We start from the raw sequence: 16,960 nt of genomic DNA on the forward strand, positions 1-16,960 counted from the left end.
CCACTGAACACAGCCCAAACCTCTGGACAGCATGCAAAAGGCAACAACCTGAGGACTCTGAAAGGCAAATGAAAGCAGGCAGAGTGTGGATGGAGTCAAATCTTGAGAGGTGGTCTCCAAGATAACGAGGTTTCCCATTTTATTGATCCCTCTTGCTACAGTTGTGATGTTTTTCTCCCCAAACTGCATGTTGAAATTTGATCCCAATGTTGGAGATGGGGCTCAACGAGAGGTGTTTAGATCATAGGAGCAGATCCCTCATGAATAGATTAATGCCTTCCCTGGAGTGAGACAGTGAGTGAGTTTTCACTCTATTCCTCCCTTCAGAAAGCTGGTTGTTAAAAAGAGCCTGACCCCACCACTCCTGCTTCCTCTCTCTCCAGGTGATCTCTGCACACACAGGCTTCCCTTCGTCTTCCACCACAAGTGAAAGCAGTCTAAGGCATTCACCAGATGCCCAAACTTCCAGCCATTAGAACCGTGAGCCAAACAAACCATTTTTTCTTTGTGAATTACCCAATCTCAGTTATTCCTTCACAGCAACACACAACAGACTAACACGTCTTTTTTTTTTTTTTTTTTTTTTTTTTTGAGAGAGTCTTGCTCTGTTGCCCAGGCTGGAGTGCAGTGGTGCAATTTCAGCTCACTGTAAACTCCATTTCCCGGGTTTAAGAAATTATTGTGCCTCAGCTTCCGAAGTAGCTGGAACTACAGGTGCCTGCCACCACACCTGACTAATTTTTGTATTATTAGTGGAGACAGGGTCTTGCCATCTTGGGCAAACCTGGTCTTGAACTCCTGACCTCAAGTGATCCCCTCCTGGCTTAGCCTCCCAACATGCTGGGATTACAGGCATGAGACACTGCACTGGCCTCATTGCCCTTTTATTACAACATGCCTCTCCCCTTGGCTGAGGAGAAGAGGCAACAAGGACAGATGAGATGCTGCTGTGACATGTGCTGGTGAAGAAGGAGGCACAGAATGGACAGTGGGGTGGGAGAGGAGTAGGAGGTCTGAAGCAGGCCCAATGAGCTGGAAAATGCAAGTGCTCTCATTAGCACAACTCTACAAGGATGAGAAGCAGGGCACTGTAAGCTCCATAGTAAGAAATTCTTCCTCTTCCTCCTTGAGGAGGCTCAGTATAAATGGATTAGGAGATGTGGACATTATTAGTAAGGAAATTTAGAATTTCTTTTGAAGTATGTATGTGTTTCAGAATAACGCAAACAATGTTAATATGTAATGATGCTACTGGTCACTTCCAGAACCTACAGATGTAAGAAACTACATCATTTCCCATGAGTCACCCACCATCTCTGAATGAACAGCATAGCTTGTAACCTTTCAAAGGATTCCGTCTTACTAAGATGGGGTAATTCTCAGCTTCTACGTTGATTCTCATCTCTATAAGTATCATCATGAGTTTATAAAAGAACAATTAACAAGAGTGATATGGTTTGGCTCTGTGTCCCCACCCAAATCTCATATTGAATTTTAATTTTCAATGTTGGGGGAGGGATCTGGTGGGAGGTGGCTGGATCATGGAGGTGGATTTCCCCCATGCTGTTCTCATAATAATGAGCTCTCAGGAGATCTGACGGTTTAAAAGTGTGTGGTACTCCTCCAATCGCTCTCTCTCCCCTGCCACCATGTGAAGCCCGCACCTGTTTCCCCTTCACCTTCTGGCATGATTGTTAAGTTTCTTAAGGGCTCCCAGTCATGCTTCCTGTACAGCCAATGGAACTGTGAGTCAATTAAACCTCTTTTCTATATAAATTACCCAGTCTCAGGTAATTATAGCAGTGTGAGAATGTACTAATTCAAAACATCATGCTCTTTTACTCAAAACCTTTTCTAAAATCATTGGCTTTGATCCTGGAAGTTTAAATTTCTCTCATTAGATTTTTTAAAGAAATGCACTGAGGATGAAGTGAGTATACATGGAGCTTGTGACTGTTCACATTTGTGAAAGGTGTACAAGATTGTAGGATGCTAATCTGAGTCAAACCAAACAATATTTGTGAAAATACCCACATTCATTTATTAACAACATTTTTTTTTTTTTTGAGACAGAATCTCACTCTGTCACCCAGGCTGGAGTGCAGTGGTGCAATCTTGGCTCACTGCAACCTCCACCTCCCAGGTTCAAATGATTCTCCTGCCTCAGCCTCCTGAATAGCTGGGACTATAGGCCTGTGCCACCACACCCGGGTAATTTTTGTATTTTTGTAGAGATGGGGTTTCACCATGTTGGCCAGGCTGGTCTTGAACTCCTGACCTCAAGTGATCCTCCTGCTTCAGCCTCCCAAAGTGCTGAGATGACGAGTGAGAGCCACTGCACCCGGCCAATTATCAACTTTAAAGCGACTGTGCTGACTCTCCAGGTTGAAATATTCTAGAACTCTGCTGTAATACTTTATTTCACTGAAGATCTGAAAGCTATCTGAAGTTTGTACCATGCTGCTGCCTCAAAATGCTTTGACACAAACTTGCATTGTGTTCAAAGATACTCATTTCTATTATTTATTGCCCTGATGTATGATTCATATATTACAACAGTGTTTGCTATCCCATTTTACAAAGGTTCCAGCAAATCGACAGTACCATTCCTCAGAGATGTCTCAAGTCTCTGCAAGTCAATTAAGTACAAAAAACTAAAGATTTTGTTTCAGAGACCAGATAAAAGATGTTCAAGAGGAGGACATTTTTAGCATGAAAACGTCAAGTATGATTCACTTTGAAGTTAAATTCTTACTACCTGACTTATTTCCTCGGAATCATACACAGAAACACTTACCAACCAAGACAACGAGTCTGTATTTCTCATTCGTTTGTCGCCGATACGGCGTCACTTCTTCGTACGTGGGCACGTCAGCTGTGTCGTACTGATCGCTCTTCTTGCATTCATACATGGATTTATTTGTCTTCTTATCTTTTCTACTAAGCCGAAAACTTCTTCTAAAACCAGCTGCAAATATTAAAATAAATATATTTTTAGTAAGATGAACCAAAAAAAAAACCCTCAAGAAACAAAAATTAAAAACCCTCAGAGTTGAGTTGGATTTTATTTACCATAATATTGTTTTTTTTAAATGTTAAAACCCAAATGTTTCTGAGACAGGGTCTCACTCTCTTGCCCAACCTGGAAAGCAGTGGCACCATCAGAGCTCACTGTAGTATTGAACTCCTGGGCTCGAGCAATCCTCCTGCCTCAGCCTCCCGGGCAGCTAGGACTATAGGCACACACCACCATGCCTGGCTAATTTTTAAGATATTTTATAGAGACAGGGTCTTGCTATGTTTCCCAGGCTGGTCTTGAACTTCTGGCCTCAAGCAATCCCCCCACTTTAGTTTCCCAAAGTGTTGGGATTACAGGCATGAGCCACTGTGCCCAGAGTATTGATCATAATATTGTTATAAGTGCATTCAGTAAGAAAAAATTAATAGTATACAATTTTATTAAAACAATAATTTATAATAGAATTAACTAATGTTTATGTAGTTATAATAATGTACATTTTATTTGATTGAAACAATAGAGAGCTCTGTTGAAAAAAATTAATGAGTAAAGTAACTGTATAACAAAGCAAAATAAGCCAGAAATCAGAATTTGTCATGAACTGATTGGTAAACACATTTGATATGAAAAAGTTAAAAACACCATAAAGGCATTGAAAATGTAACCAACACGTTTTCTCATTCATAAACATGAACAAACTTTATACTACATCCTAAGCATAATCTAACAACACACCCATGGCACAGATGGCATCTATGGTTAAATAAAAAGAAAACTAAATTAGGGAGCATATAGTGTATGACTATGCGTCAGTCAGGCTGACAGAACCAAGCTCACTTGGTCAACAATTAGTTGGTCTTCAGCAAGTCATTTAACTTTAACTGAACTCCAGTGGATGGAATAAATGATAAAATCTCAGGTTCTCTCCTCTAATGGAGATGCTATGCTTTCACAATGTGACATACATTGTGAAATAGGGTCAGGCACAGTGGCTCATGCCTATAATCCCAGCACTTTGGGAGGCCAAGGAGGGCAGACTGCTTGAGCTCAGGAGTTCAAGACCAGCTGGGGCAATATGGAGAAACCCATCTCTACTAAAAATACAAAAAAACTTAGCTAAGCATGGTGGTGCACACCTATAATCCCAGTTACTCAGGAGGCTGAGGCAGGAGAATCACTTGAACTTGGAAGACAAGTTGCAGTGAGCTGAGATTGCAGATTGCACCACTGCACTCCAGCCTAGGTGACAAAGGAAGACTCTACCTCAAAAAAAATTTTTTTTTATTTTTAAAAACCCCAAAACCCTTATATATATTTTATATCAGCTACATAGTTCAAAATAAAATGCAAGTACATTTTGAAGGTATAAAAATACATTCTCCTCAAAAAGAATAGTCATCAATTTCAATAAGTAAAATTTTTTATAAACAAATATTTTGTAACAAAATAAAAAAAATGTAATAACTCATCTATGTGGATTTTAGGAAGTATAGTTAGCTGCCTGAATCTATGGGTTCCATCCATGTGGATTTAACCAATTATGGAATAAAATTTTTTTTCACTATATCTGTATTGAACATGTATTGAGTGTTACTGCATCTGTATTGAGACTTTTTTCTTGTCATTATTCCCTAAACAATAGAGTATAACAACACTTTACATAGCATTTACATTGCATTAGGTATTATGAGTAATCTAGAGATGATTTAAAGTATACAGGAGGATGTGCATAGGTTACATGCAAATACTACACTTTATATCAGGGGCTTGAACATCTGCAGATTTTGGTAACTAAGGGGGTCTTGGAACCAATCTCCCATGGTTACCATGGGATGACTACATAAAAGAAATGAATAATTGTTACCATTGGGTTTAAGAAATTAACAGGATTCAAAATAAAGAAAATATGAAACAATTACCAATGGCTAAAAATGGCTTTATCTGACTCACCTTATGGATTCAGAGTTTAATAAAAATTGATCAAGGTATTAAGGACAGAATGACTAAAGTTCATCTGATAACATGCTTCTGTGGCCCTCTAAGAGTCACTCTCATTTTGAGAAGATATTTGGGTTGAGAGGAAAGGTTTTTTATAAAGGATCTGAAACAGTTGTTCTAAAGCTCCTTTACAAAAGTAAAGAGGTGAAGAGAACAGGACAAGTCATAAACATATGTCCTGTAAGACAGAGACGACATCCGAGGGAAGCTGGGAAGCTAGAAGGTAAAGGCATCCCTCTGGCCCTAGGATAAGAAAAAGAGGTGGAATTCTAACATCATACGTGCAGAGAGGATTCAAACTTCTGTGTAAAGTGTCAGAGAAAAAACTGTCTTTTATTCTTTGTTCATCTTGTTTTCTAGGTTATAGGGAAAGCTTCATAGAACCCAGAAAAGGGGATCCTTTCTTTGTTTTTTTTTTTTTGTTTTGTTTTTTGTTTTTGAGACAGGGTTTGGCTCTGTTGCCCGGGCTGGAGTGCAGTGGCACGATCGTGGCTCTCCGCAACCTCTGCCTCCCGGGCTCAAGCTGAGTAGCTGGGACCATAGGCATGTACCACCACAGCTGGTTAAATTTTTTTGTGGTAGAGATATGGTTTTACCATGTTACCCATGCTGGTCTTGAACCACTGAGCAAAAGTGATCCACCCACCTGAGCCTCCCAAAGTGCTGGGATTGTAGGCATGTGCCACCAAACTCAGCCACCTCCCTATCATAGCCATCACACACACCACACCAGAAGTAGCCAAGGTCCTCACAACTACCCATCGTGCTTTGGCACAGTGGTTTTCCTAATTGCAGAATTTAGTTATCTCAAACCGCCTCCAGCACCTACTCTGTCACTGGTACATGCTGGTCTAGACTGGAGCCCAGTATAGCAGGGCTTCTGGTGTAGCACAAAGACGATACATGAGCTATTCTAACAACAAGTTAGAATGTGGGTATTTCACAGCATTCTGATTTCATGTTCCCACAGCTCTTGCCTCATCAGAGGCAATTACAGGATAAGCAGGTAGAACTATAAATTCCTTTACAATTATCCCTTCTATGGAGGGAGGCTTGCTGTCAAGTCACTACAAACTTTTGGCACAGGAATGGATATAACAAGGACATAAATGCTTCATCCATGAGAAATAACACCCAAAAGTAAAAACCTGACAAATTTCTGATGAGCAAATCTCAGCTAAATCTTGAATTTCAATGTGCTTAGTCTTTACAATTCACTCAAGTTTTTAATTTTTTTTTTTTGAGATAGGGTCTCACTTCTGTAGCTCAGGCTGGAGTGCAGTGGTACCATCTTGGCTCACTACAACCTCTGCCTCTCGGGTTTAAGTGATTCTCCTGCCTCAGCCTCCTGAGTAGCTGGGACTACAGGCACCCGCCACCAGGCCTGGCTAATTTTTGTATTTTTAGTAGAGACAGGGTTTCTCGATGTTGGCCAGGCTGGTCTCAAACTCCTGACCTCGGGAGATCCACCCACCTTAGCCTCCCAAAGTGTTGGGATTATAGACATGAGCCACTATACACAGCCAAGTTTTTACTTTCATCCTAAACAATGCAGAGTTAGTTTGAAAAAGAGAGAAGGTAATCAGATCTCCTAAAGTGATGCTGCATGAGCGTCAAAGATGGATACCGTGTCACATAGATGGTTTGGTGATGTCAGTTATACAAGGCTTGTTGCAGAACAAGTGCTTGATAAACATTTACTGAATATAAGTAATTTTAAAAGGTGGCAAAAAACCCCTATTACCATTCCTATTGCATCTACTTCATGTAAATTTCAACAACGAAAGCATGACACATTTGGCACTTTCTAAGAGTTAAAATTCTAAGAGGTATCAAAGGCTAACGCTCCACAAACAAGCAAGCCTTAGAGCTGGAAGAAGCTTTGGAGGTCATCTAAGCCTGCTCCCCATGGGGCACAGACGGCGCCACCATACACTGCACTTGTTCACATTGCAACACCAATCAATTCGCACAGGTTATGAAGCTTTAGTGCCTTGAATGATATTTTACAATGCAAAGGGGCAAAGGCAATCAGGTCACCACAGGGGTTCCGTGGGAGCAGTCAGTCACTAAATGGGAATCTGGACCAGTACCTAGGCTCTGCTGATTTACTTCTCAAAGCTCATTTCCTCTACTTTAAAATACAGATTATAGTAGTATCTGCCTCACAAGGTGGTTAAGGATTGAATAATTCATGTAAAGCATTCAGCCCATCTCTGGCATATGGTAAGTGCTTTATATGTTAGGTACAGATTCATGCTACAATGCCTCCAACTACTTAAAAGACCTTAAAAGCAGGAACATGTATCCCATGTAGTCCCACAGCAGAGCGTCTAACACAAATTTAAAAAGCGGGACGAGGAGGCAGAGCTAAGAGGCTCATTAATAAGTTTTAAATTGACTAATATATACAACAAACAAAATATTAAAATTAAAGACAGATTTAAATATGTTAAATAGTGTAGATGCCTAAAGTACCTTATTAAATATTAAGATGTTTTAAATACAACAGAAATAGCCAGGTGTAGTGGCGCATGCCTGTAGTCTCAGCTACTCGGGAGGCTGAGTCCTGAGAATCACTTGAATCCAGGAGGTGGAGGTTGCAATGAGCCAAGATCCCACCACTGCACTTCAGCCTGGGCAACAGAGCAAGACCTTTTCTCCAAATAAATAAATAAATGCACACAACGGAAAGGATTAGTATGTATTAACTGTTCTTTTATTTGTCTTCACAGATTCTCTTTCTAGGAACATAGCTATTTATTACCATATTTATATCTAAAGAGAGTATCCTTTCCTTTGGTCTTTTTACTTACTCCCCTGATTCACAAATACATATAAATGCTCTGTGTTTACATACACACACATCTGATATACGTATGCATATATATAGGCACATATATACATGTACATACATATATATGTATACACGCACAAAGACAGAGTGAGAAACAAAGAAGGAAAAATTGCCAGCCCAGTCAACCAATAAAACAGCCAGAACAAAGCATATAGCAAGAGTTATGAAATTCAAAGTAATTATTTGTGGATGAGTTTTCAGCCTTCCCGATACCCCTATGGGCAATTTTTCTAGATTTTGTCCTCCATGGGGAGTCAGAGGTGACAGCACAATTAACATGTCCTTCCAGGCAGTACAGAGACTGCAATTTTCAAATTTCAGTAAAATAGTAAGTGATGTGCCAGTACACCTTAGTTAAATCTAAGCTTACAGGAGAGTAATCCTGAGTCAGGAAAAGGAGTTAATCGTTTCTTGCCTTCAGATATTACTTCCCTTATTAAAAGGAAGACCAAAAAATGTGACCTTAAACTGAAAGTACACACAGGATTCTTTTAGATAAACATGAACCTGTTTGATTTCAGTTCATTTTCAGTGCAAAAGTCTTAGCAAGAGCTGGCTTCAAAAAAAGACAGAAGGAAAAGGGATCCATTAACAAGGAATTTAGAGAAAGGGAACAGGTTTACATAAAAAAATATTTTTCCTTACATTTCATGTTTTCGCAATTTATAATTGGCTCAACATTTTTATGGACAGGCTTTTTCCAGGGAGCTTAGCCACAGCTGCTAGAGATTTGTGTTTTTGAAAGGAACAGCACGTTTAGTTTATTACAATAGGAAAGTGATTTCAGAGTAAGACTGCAGTTGCAAGTCAGTCCCTAATTACAGACATTGCTTATCTAATATTTTCCAGTAGAAATAATTTATGATGACTTATTCATTTATCATTTAATTTATAGCTTTGTTTAAAGTTAAAAATGTAACTGTAAAGGGAGAGATCTGAGTTGCTTATAGTTGCTTCTTAGTTCAATAAGACTGCAATAAGCATCCCTTTATTCCATGTCACTGATTATTTCATTAGAGCAAATTGCTAGAAGCTAGACAGATCCTGTCCAAATGCTTCTCGGATTGGTTATTCTCAATGTCCATTCCCACCAGCAGTATGTACACTGGCCCATTTCACCATTCTCTCATCAAAGGACTTTTGATTTCTTCTTTAAAATGTTTCGTGATTTGACAAGTGAAAACTGTACATCGCTGTTATTTTAACTGTTAGTAGGGTTGAGGGTTTTTTTTCATGTTTATTACTCACTTGCGTTTCTTACTTCCTCTGTAAATTGTTGGTTTATACATTATGATCAGTGTTGGATTAGTCTTCATAAATACATACACATAGGTGTCTTTTAATAAGGTCATGAGCCCTTTGTTCTATTTGTTAAAAAGACATAAGGTTTTCAATTTTCCTTTTAACTGCTATTATAAAGAAATTTAAACTGTTTATGTGTTTGAATCTATAAATATCTTTCCTTTGTGATTTCTTCCACTGTTTCTATAACTTTTCCATCTTAGTTCTAACAAATATTCACTGATATTTTCTGAAGTGTTAAAAAGTGGGCTGCATGGCTTTTACACTTAATTATTTAATTCCATCTGGAGTTACTGACATGTAGACATGATGAAATCAGGCCTGGGATTGTGGCCGTAACTTTATATTTTTCTAAATAATTAACCAACGGTCCCAGAAATGCTGAACAATCCTTTTACTACTTTATGTTGACACATACGTTGTACTGAAATACCAGATTGTGCATTATGCCATGAGAGAAAACGAAGATTCTTGGTCTAAATTGAGCTTATTCTCTTTTTATTTACTTATTATTTTGAGAATGAGTCTCATTCTGTCATCCGGGCTGAAGTAAAGTGGTATGATCATGGCTCAGTGTAGCCTCAAACCCCCGGGCTCCAGCGATCCTCCCACCTTAGCCTCCCAAGTATCTGGGCACACAGGCACATGCCACCACACCCAGTTATTTTTCAAAATTTTTACTCTGTAGAGATGGGCTCTCACTAGATTATACAGGCTAACTTCAAACTCCTGGCCCCACCTCAGCCTCCCAAAGTGCTAGGTTTACAGACATGAGCCACCAAACCTCACCTTTCTTTCTCTTTTTAATAATATCAATACCAAAACAGCAGTGTAAGTGGTGGTAGTGGTTGAAATTTGTCAGGCACATGCTAGATGACAGACACTACTCAAAGCACTTTATGTGGGATGAATTTATTGAATTCTTACAGCAACCCTAAGAGGTGGGTATAACAATCCATGTGTTTAAGCAGATTCTTCAGTGCAATAAACAATAATGGCCAAGGCTTTGGTTCAAGTTTCAAATGATAACATGAAGTCAAGAAAAAAGGCAGAAATATTATCCTACATATATAGATGGGTAACAGAAAAAAATGAATTTAGCTCATTTCTATTACATTATGTCAGGGTATGAAATAATTTAATAGAAAAAATTAACAAGGAGGACCAGTAGTTTAACTTAGCAATAAAAAACATAAAGTTTTTTCTGGTTAGAAGACATTTTCCAAGTATAAGGAAACATATTTTTATACTCCCCTGTATTTGAAATTATATGTAAAATACAAAAATATGTAAGGCAGTGTCATTGGCCCTCAACCACTAGGGAACACAAAACTTATTCTCAAAACTTGCAGTTTAAGGTGTTTTCACACTGCAGAACTGTGACTAGAAAATAAGACTTGCTGCAAGTATTCTGATCAGTCTAATTTCTCTTAAGTAAAAAATTCTAAAGCTTGGGCAGTTGCGATTTGGTCACTTTCAAAGCTACTTCACGACATTGCATTTGAAAAACATTATTCATCAGTAGAGTATTAATCTTAATGCTTACATAAATTAAGAATCCTTTGTTGTTAAGTTTCATATTGTAGATAAATAACTACCTATCCTATAATTTCAAATGTTAGCGATATTTTTTAACAATAAAAAAACTCGGAAGCAACCAAGATACACAGAAGTATGGAGATGACTGATTAAATTATAAAACACCTCAAAGAAATGGAGTTGAAACTATTAAAATTATAAAACTATATAATACTATAGAAATGCATTTCATATAATAAATGGAAAAAAGACAGAATGCAAATGCAATCATCAGGTAAAACTTAAGAGTTTTACCTTTTTACTAATATAAAAACTGTTACGGATACAGAAATATAGAAGAAAATATATTTTTTAAAAAGACGATAGTTGTGTTAAGTAGAGAGGGCTGTGGACAATTATTTGCTCTATTTTTCAAACTTTCTATATTACATAATTTTATAAATTAAAAAATAAAACACATAAGCACAACAAACATTCACAATGTATGAACAAACAAATGAAATCCATATTGGCAGATGTAGTTGTATGGTTATATCAACATATAACACAAAATACATACTGGTTATGTCTTAGAGGCAGGTTTTAATGGTCTATATTTTTCAACGATTATGGTAATAGACCAAATATGTATATTAACAATAGTTAGGAATAGCCACATAAATTCAAGCGCAAGGCAAGCAACAAAAGCAAAAACTATGGAAAAGTATAAAAAATGAGAATATAATATAAGAAGTTAAGATTAAGGGCAAGGAAGAGAGAGAACCAGAATTCTTACCTAAGTAGTAACGATAAAATAAAGAAAAGTACTTAGTGTTTTGAAATTTACAACCAAACTAATAAAATGGATAAAAAAATTTTTTCTAAAATCACAAATTATTATATTCTTTGGCTCCTACAAATAAATAATTTCAACGTAAACTTACAAGGTGAATATTTATAACTTTAATGATCTCACTTTTTCATAAAATGTTGATCTTTAAGATGGTATTTGATTAAAAATACATGCTCATTTTAGCTGCAAACATGCCCACTAACATAAAAGGCCCTCAAGGAAAGTCAAGATAACTCACCACCCACACCAACCACCTCCAAAAATCCCATAGGTGAATGAGAGGGAAATGGGACTTGGTTATCTGTTAACTCAGAGGAAATCAGTATTATTATGTTACCACCTGCAATTTTTCAAATGGGACAGTTTCAATTGTTGATTACATTTCCAACCTGGTCTAATAACATCAGATATTATGCATTTCTAATGTTAAAAATGAGCTTTTAATATGTTTAAATTTTGTACATGTTTATACCATGGGAAAAGAAGTCCTAGTGAATAGTCTTGAATCATAGCAGAGGTTTAGAGAAGGAGCCACTCTAAAGTTCCTAAAGTTTTAAGAAATACATTTGTTTGATGGAAACACAGTCTAGAAAACTGCTTAGTTTTTCAAAGGAGAAAAAAATAAACATTTAAATTCTTTTTTCTCACCTCAAAACTACTAAAATGCAGATTTTATTTTTTAAATCAGAAGACTTTTAAAATCATTTCATGAAAGTTATTTTTTACATCTTAACAATCACATTAATTTGACCAAGCAAATATTTAACTGATTCAATAGGTACCTTAACTATAGAAAAAAGTTTACTGTAAGTGAACTTTTTAAGAAGATTTAGAAAAAAACCATATAGACATTAATAAAAACTAAGCAGCTGGAAATTATTACATGATATTAAGTTTCTGACAACAAAACATTGAACATTTCTACTAATATAAACATTTTGAATATAATCTCAATGCTGTTACAATATTGCAAATTATAATCGACATGTGAAACCTATGTAGTAACATGATATTAACAGAAAATTATTACTGAAATGATGCTCATATTATGCCAATCATAAAATTATTCCAAAGATTATGGAGGATAATTAAGAACATCCTACAGTAACAAACAAATAAAAACCTTAGGAGGAGGTTTAAACTGAAAAGAAATCCCAGTACAAAATTGTAAGTCACTGAAATCTAAAGAGGCTAGGTTAGTTAGCTTCCATATTTATCTCACAAAATAATGTCAGAAAAAAATTACCAAAGAAACATGAACATTTTCACGGATTATATTAGCCAATTATAGATATGCTAATTCTGTAGATAAAGAGAAAAAAGGCTTCGAACATACTATTAGAAAATTCACTTCTGCAATGTTGCAGGTTCAAAGCTCCTGCTGTCAGTAAAATGTAAAGAAATGTACACATGCCATAAATACACTTGAGTGTTTCAGCTCATCTCAGGCTAAAAATAAAAATAGAAACTCAAAGTACCTAATGAAACCACAAAAGTTAATAAAAGATATCAATTTGCAACTTGCAAAGAAAAATATTACTTTGGTCTTTAAAAGTTTTCCTGATACCACTGACAATTTATTTTTAAAGGACAGCACAGAACATCACCATAAAAAATAGAGAAGAAACCATATGAGAATTTCATTTTTTCTAAGCCAGCTAATAAAGAAATAAGTTCTTACTTATACCTTCAAAATTATGAGAAAACGCTGTATGCATAGGTAAAATTGCATATAAAAATATAGTTCTGAACAGAGAGAAAAATTTATTTGAAATTTTAATATGTTTTTTCAGTTGAGTCCGTGCAACCTAAAATTCTCCAAGCAGAAATGGTTTCTTTCTGTCAGAAAAAAGTATTTCCAAGTAGTATTCCAGACATGTTGAGATTATGCAGTTTTTTTTTTCGTGTTTAAGAAAGAAGCTGTGCCACTTCTGAAAGAATGCTTCTAAATGTTCTCTGTGCATTCATATTAGGTTTTGGAAAAACATTAAGGCAGTATATTTAAACATAGCTGTACTTAACTTGCATTACATTCTTTAATAAAATGAATATTGGATAAATGGGAATTTTTACTCAATTTATAAAACAGGCAGATAACTTGTTGAAGATTAGTGCTGCTTCAGCATAGGAGGACACAGAGAGATAAGAAACAGGATGAGGAAAAAATACCTAAGAGTAAGAGTAAATATGGGTAAATAATAATATTTGAGAGAAATAACAAGAAATGGATAGTTTCATTTTTATTTAACTTTATGGCAAACCCCTTTAGTCAGATAGAAAGAACACTCTGAACTTACATTAAGTCCCCAAACTGAACTTGTTTTAAAAGAATGTATTAAGTACTCCAGAGCAAGTAGAGAAAAAGTGATTTTTCAGGAAATTCGTTGTAAGAAAATATGCTAGAAAAGAGATGCATGGTAAGTGATGCTTTGTGAATGGATTAGAACGAGTTTTCTATAATTAATTAACCAGAGGAAAACAGTCTATGCATCTGACCCATGTTAAAAAGAAATTGCTCTTCATATGGATTATTTTGTACCGCAGAAGGAAAAAGGAGAATTTTTAATGCTGACTGTTCAACCGTCGAGAAGCAATTATACTTTGGAAGCAAACACACTATTCTGGAAGACCAAAAATACACTAACTTCCACACCATCCACCAAAGCTAAGCAAAATTTTCAAAAGCCTATAGGAAGAAATGAATTATGCCTAATAATTCAAGTATATGCAAATATATACATATATAAACATACATGATTTGACAATCTTTATATACAGGCAGCCCTTGACTTACAGGGATTCAACTTTAAATGGTGTCAATTTCTACAATTAATATTTACAGCATACTAGCAATTTACATTCATGTTATTATTACAATTTAATTTTCAGGGATAGCGTCTCATTCTGTCATCCAGGCTGGAGTGGTATCACTGTAGCTCACTGAAACCTTGAACTCCTGGCCTCAAGCAATCCTCTCACCTCAGTCTTCGGAGTAGGTGGGATTACAGGTGTGTGTCACCATACTCAGTTTATTACAAAATTTTATGCAAACTACATACAACTTACATTGCCCAGTGAGCTTTTTCCTTTCTTTTAGTAATAATAGTCAAACCTCTTTTATTAATAAATAAGCTAAACTCTAAGAAATGAGGTAAGTTACAAGTCAGTAAAGATCACACCACATAGTGTACTTTCACATCAGTGATAGCTTATGAAACACAGTTTTAAAGTATAATTCTCATAAAACTGGCATTTAAATCTTGGAATGTCACAGATCTCTATTTGGATGTCAACTCAGTAATCTCAAATGAAATTCCTGATCTTTCCTCAGCCCAACCTACTCCTCCACAGTCTTTCCCATCTGAGTAAATAGTAACTCCATCTTTATAGTTACTAAATCCAAAAACCATACACCCATCCTTGGTTGGCCACTTTGTCGGGAAATCTCGTCAGTTCTACCGTCAAAATACACCCAGCATGGGACATCCTCTCATCAGCTCCACAGATAACATCTGCTTCCAGCCACAATCACTTTCTGCCTGAATTTTTACAGGAGCTCCTCTTTTCTGCCCTGTCTCCCTTACAATCCATTCCTAACCTATCAGCCAGCGTGACTTCTCTACAAAGAGAAGGCAGTTCATGTTACTGCTCTGCTTACAGCCCTTCAATAATCTGGAGACTAAGAGCCAAAGTACCTCCACCCACTAACATTCTGTTATCTCAACAACCCCCATTCCTGTCACTCCCCAGTCGCTTTGCTCTGGTCTCTTGACCCATCTTCAGGGCCTTTGCACACACTGTCAGGGCTTGTGCACTGGCATCCAGTCTCAGGGCCTTTGCATGTCCTTATTCCCACCATAAGCACTCCAAGCATGGGTTTTTGCTCAAATATGGCCTTCTCAGGGAGGCCTTCTCTGACCACCCTATTTTAAATTTCCTCAGCTCCCTCATCACCCCATCTCCACTTCCACCTTACTTTTCTTCTTAGCACTTACTACCATCTAATGAATTATTTAGTAATTTGTCTCCACTCCTACTCCCAACACAAAAGTGCTAGAAAACGAGGATGTTTGTTTTGATCTCTGTTGAAACTCCAGTGCCCAGAACAGCATCTAGAATGTAACAGGCACTCAAAAATATTTTTTAATGAAATCCAGAAATAGCATTATAAGAAAGATATATTCTATAAATGCCAGAAGAAAATGCCAACCAGAGTTAAGGTGGTTCTCTCTCCAGGGAGGCCACAGGAATGAGGAGGAAGAGGAGGAAAGGAGACTCCTGCTTGGGGCTGCCAGACTTGCAATACTATTTGATTATCCCAAGCAAGACAAAATAGCAATTTCATCTGCTTCAACCAAATGCATACAGTACTTTGAAGAAAACATAGAATCTTAAATTATTTTAAATATTTTTATATGCGGAATACAAAAAGAAAACTCAGAAGACAAAAGGAAGTGATTCACAGATTTGGCTATATGAAAAAATATCTATGTGCTCTAAAATTTAGCACAGAAAAAATTAAAACACAACCAAAAGACTGGAAGAAAATGTTGGCAACAGAGAAGTTGATGAATATTCATAATATAAGAAGAACTCATCAAATTAACAGAAGACTGACGAATAACCTAACAGTAGAAGGGGGCAAAAAAAATGGTTAAGAGGAGGAAAAAAAAGTGAAAGGGGAAGGAAAACTACTAAAAAGTCCCACTATTACAATAAGTCACAGAACATTTTAACATGTTTGCTAAATACATATGTTTCTCATAAAATAGTTTTGCCATTTACGTTAGCATGTTGCTTATGAGCCTTGTATTAAAAACACATAAGATCTGTAGGCATTTTTAGGATTCGGCTTTTGGGGAAAAAACAGAATTCCACAAGATAACCTATTTTCTCTAGCTATTTGTAACAAAGTAACTTTTAGCAATACATGCTTTTTAAAATGAGAGACCATGGTCAAACTTGCTTATTCTACAAAAGAACTAATGTCAAATCTCTGGTCAGTAGTCGAAGTGTTTCCATGAAAGATGACACTTTTATCAGTAACACTATTCATTTATCTGTCCTATTATTGCACCATAGAAGGACGTATTCTTTTTAAAAGTCTTTTTATATCGTACATCTCTCTTCTCAGGTATTCTCCTAGGTTTCTTTATCTTAGCAGTATCTCAAGGAACTTATAGGTGCACAAACCTTGAGTTGTCTCTTGCACACATTAGAATAAGCATTTAGACCAGGAAGACATAAAGAAATGCTGTCATGATGTACCTCTACTAAAACACGCTAGCCACATTTTTCCCTTTGCCATACTTAAGGAAATGAAACTATTTTTTTCTAAGATCAAGAGTTGAATGGAGTGAATAGTATACTTTATAATCAGGGCTGGCATATTTAAAAGGCCATCAAAGCCAAG

At 36.5% G+C, this 16,960-nt stretch overlaps 1 protein-coding gene across 8 annotated transcripts in view; it reads right to left on the minus strand.

Moving 5' to 3' along the window:
• MPP7 (MAGUK p55 scaffold protein 7) overlaps positions 1 to 16,960 on the minus strand; it is a 255,825-nt gene that overhangs the window by 34,661 nt on the left and 204,204 nt on the right. For all 8 annotated transcript variants that reach the window (XM_078329683.1, XM_078329681.1, XM_078329680.1 and 5 more), the window contains one exon: positions 2,798 to 2,968. In XM_078329683.1, coding sequence (XP_078185809.1) covers positions 2,798 to 2,968 — 171 coding nt within the window. The remainder of the gene's footprint in view (positions 1 to 2,797; positions 2,969 to 16,960) is intronic.

The sequence above is a fragment of the Callithrix jacchus genome, chromosome 7 (assembly GCF_049354715.1).
Source record: "Callithrix jacchus isolate 240 chromosome 7, calJac240_pri, whole genome shotgun sequence".
Lineage (NCBI taxonomy): Eukaryota > Metazoa > Chordata > Mammalia > Primates > Cebidae > Callithrix > Callithrix jacchus.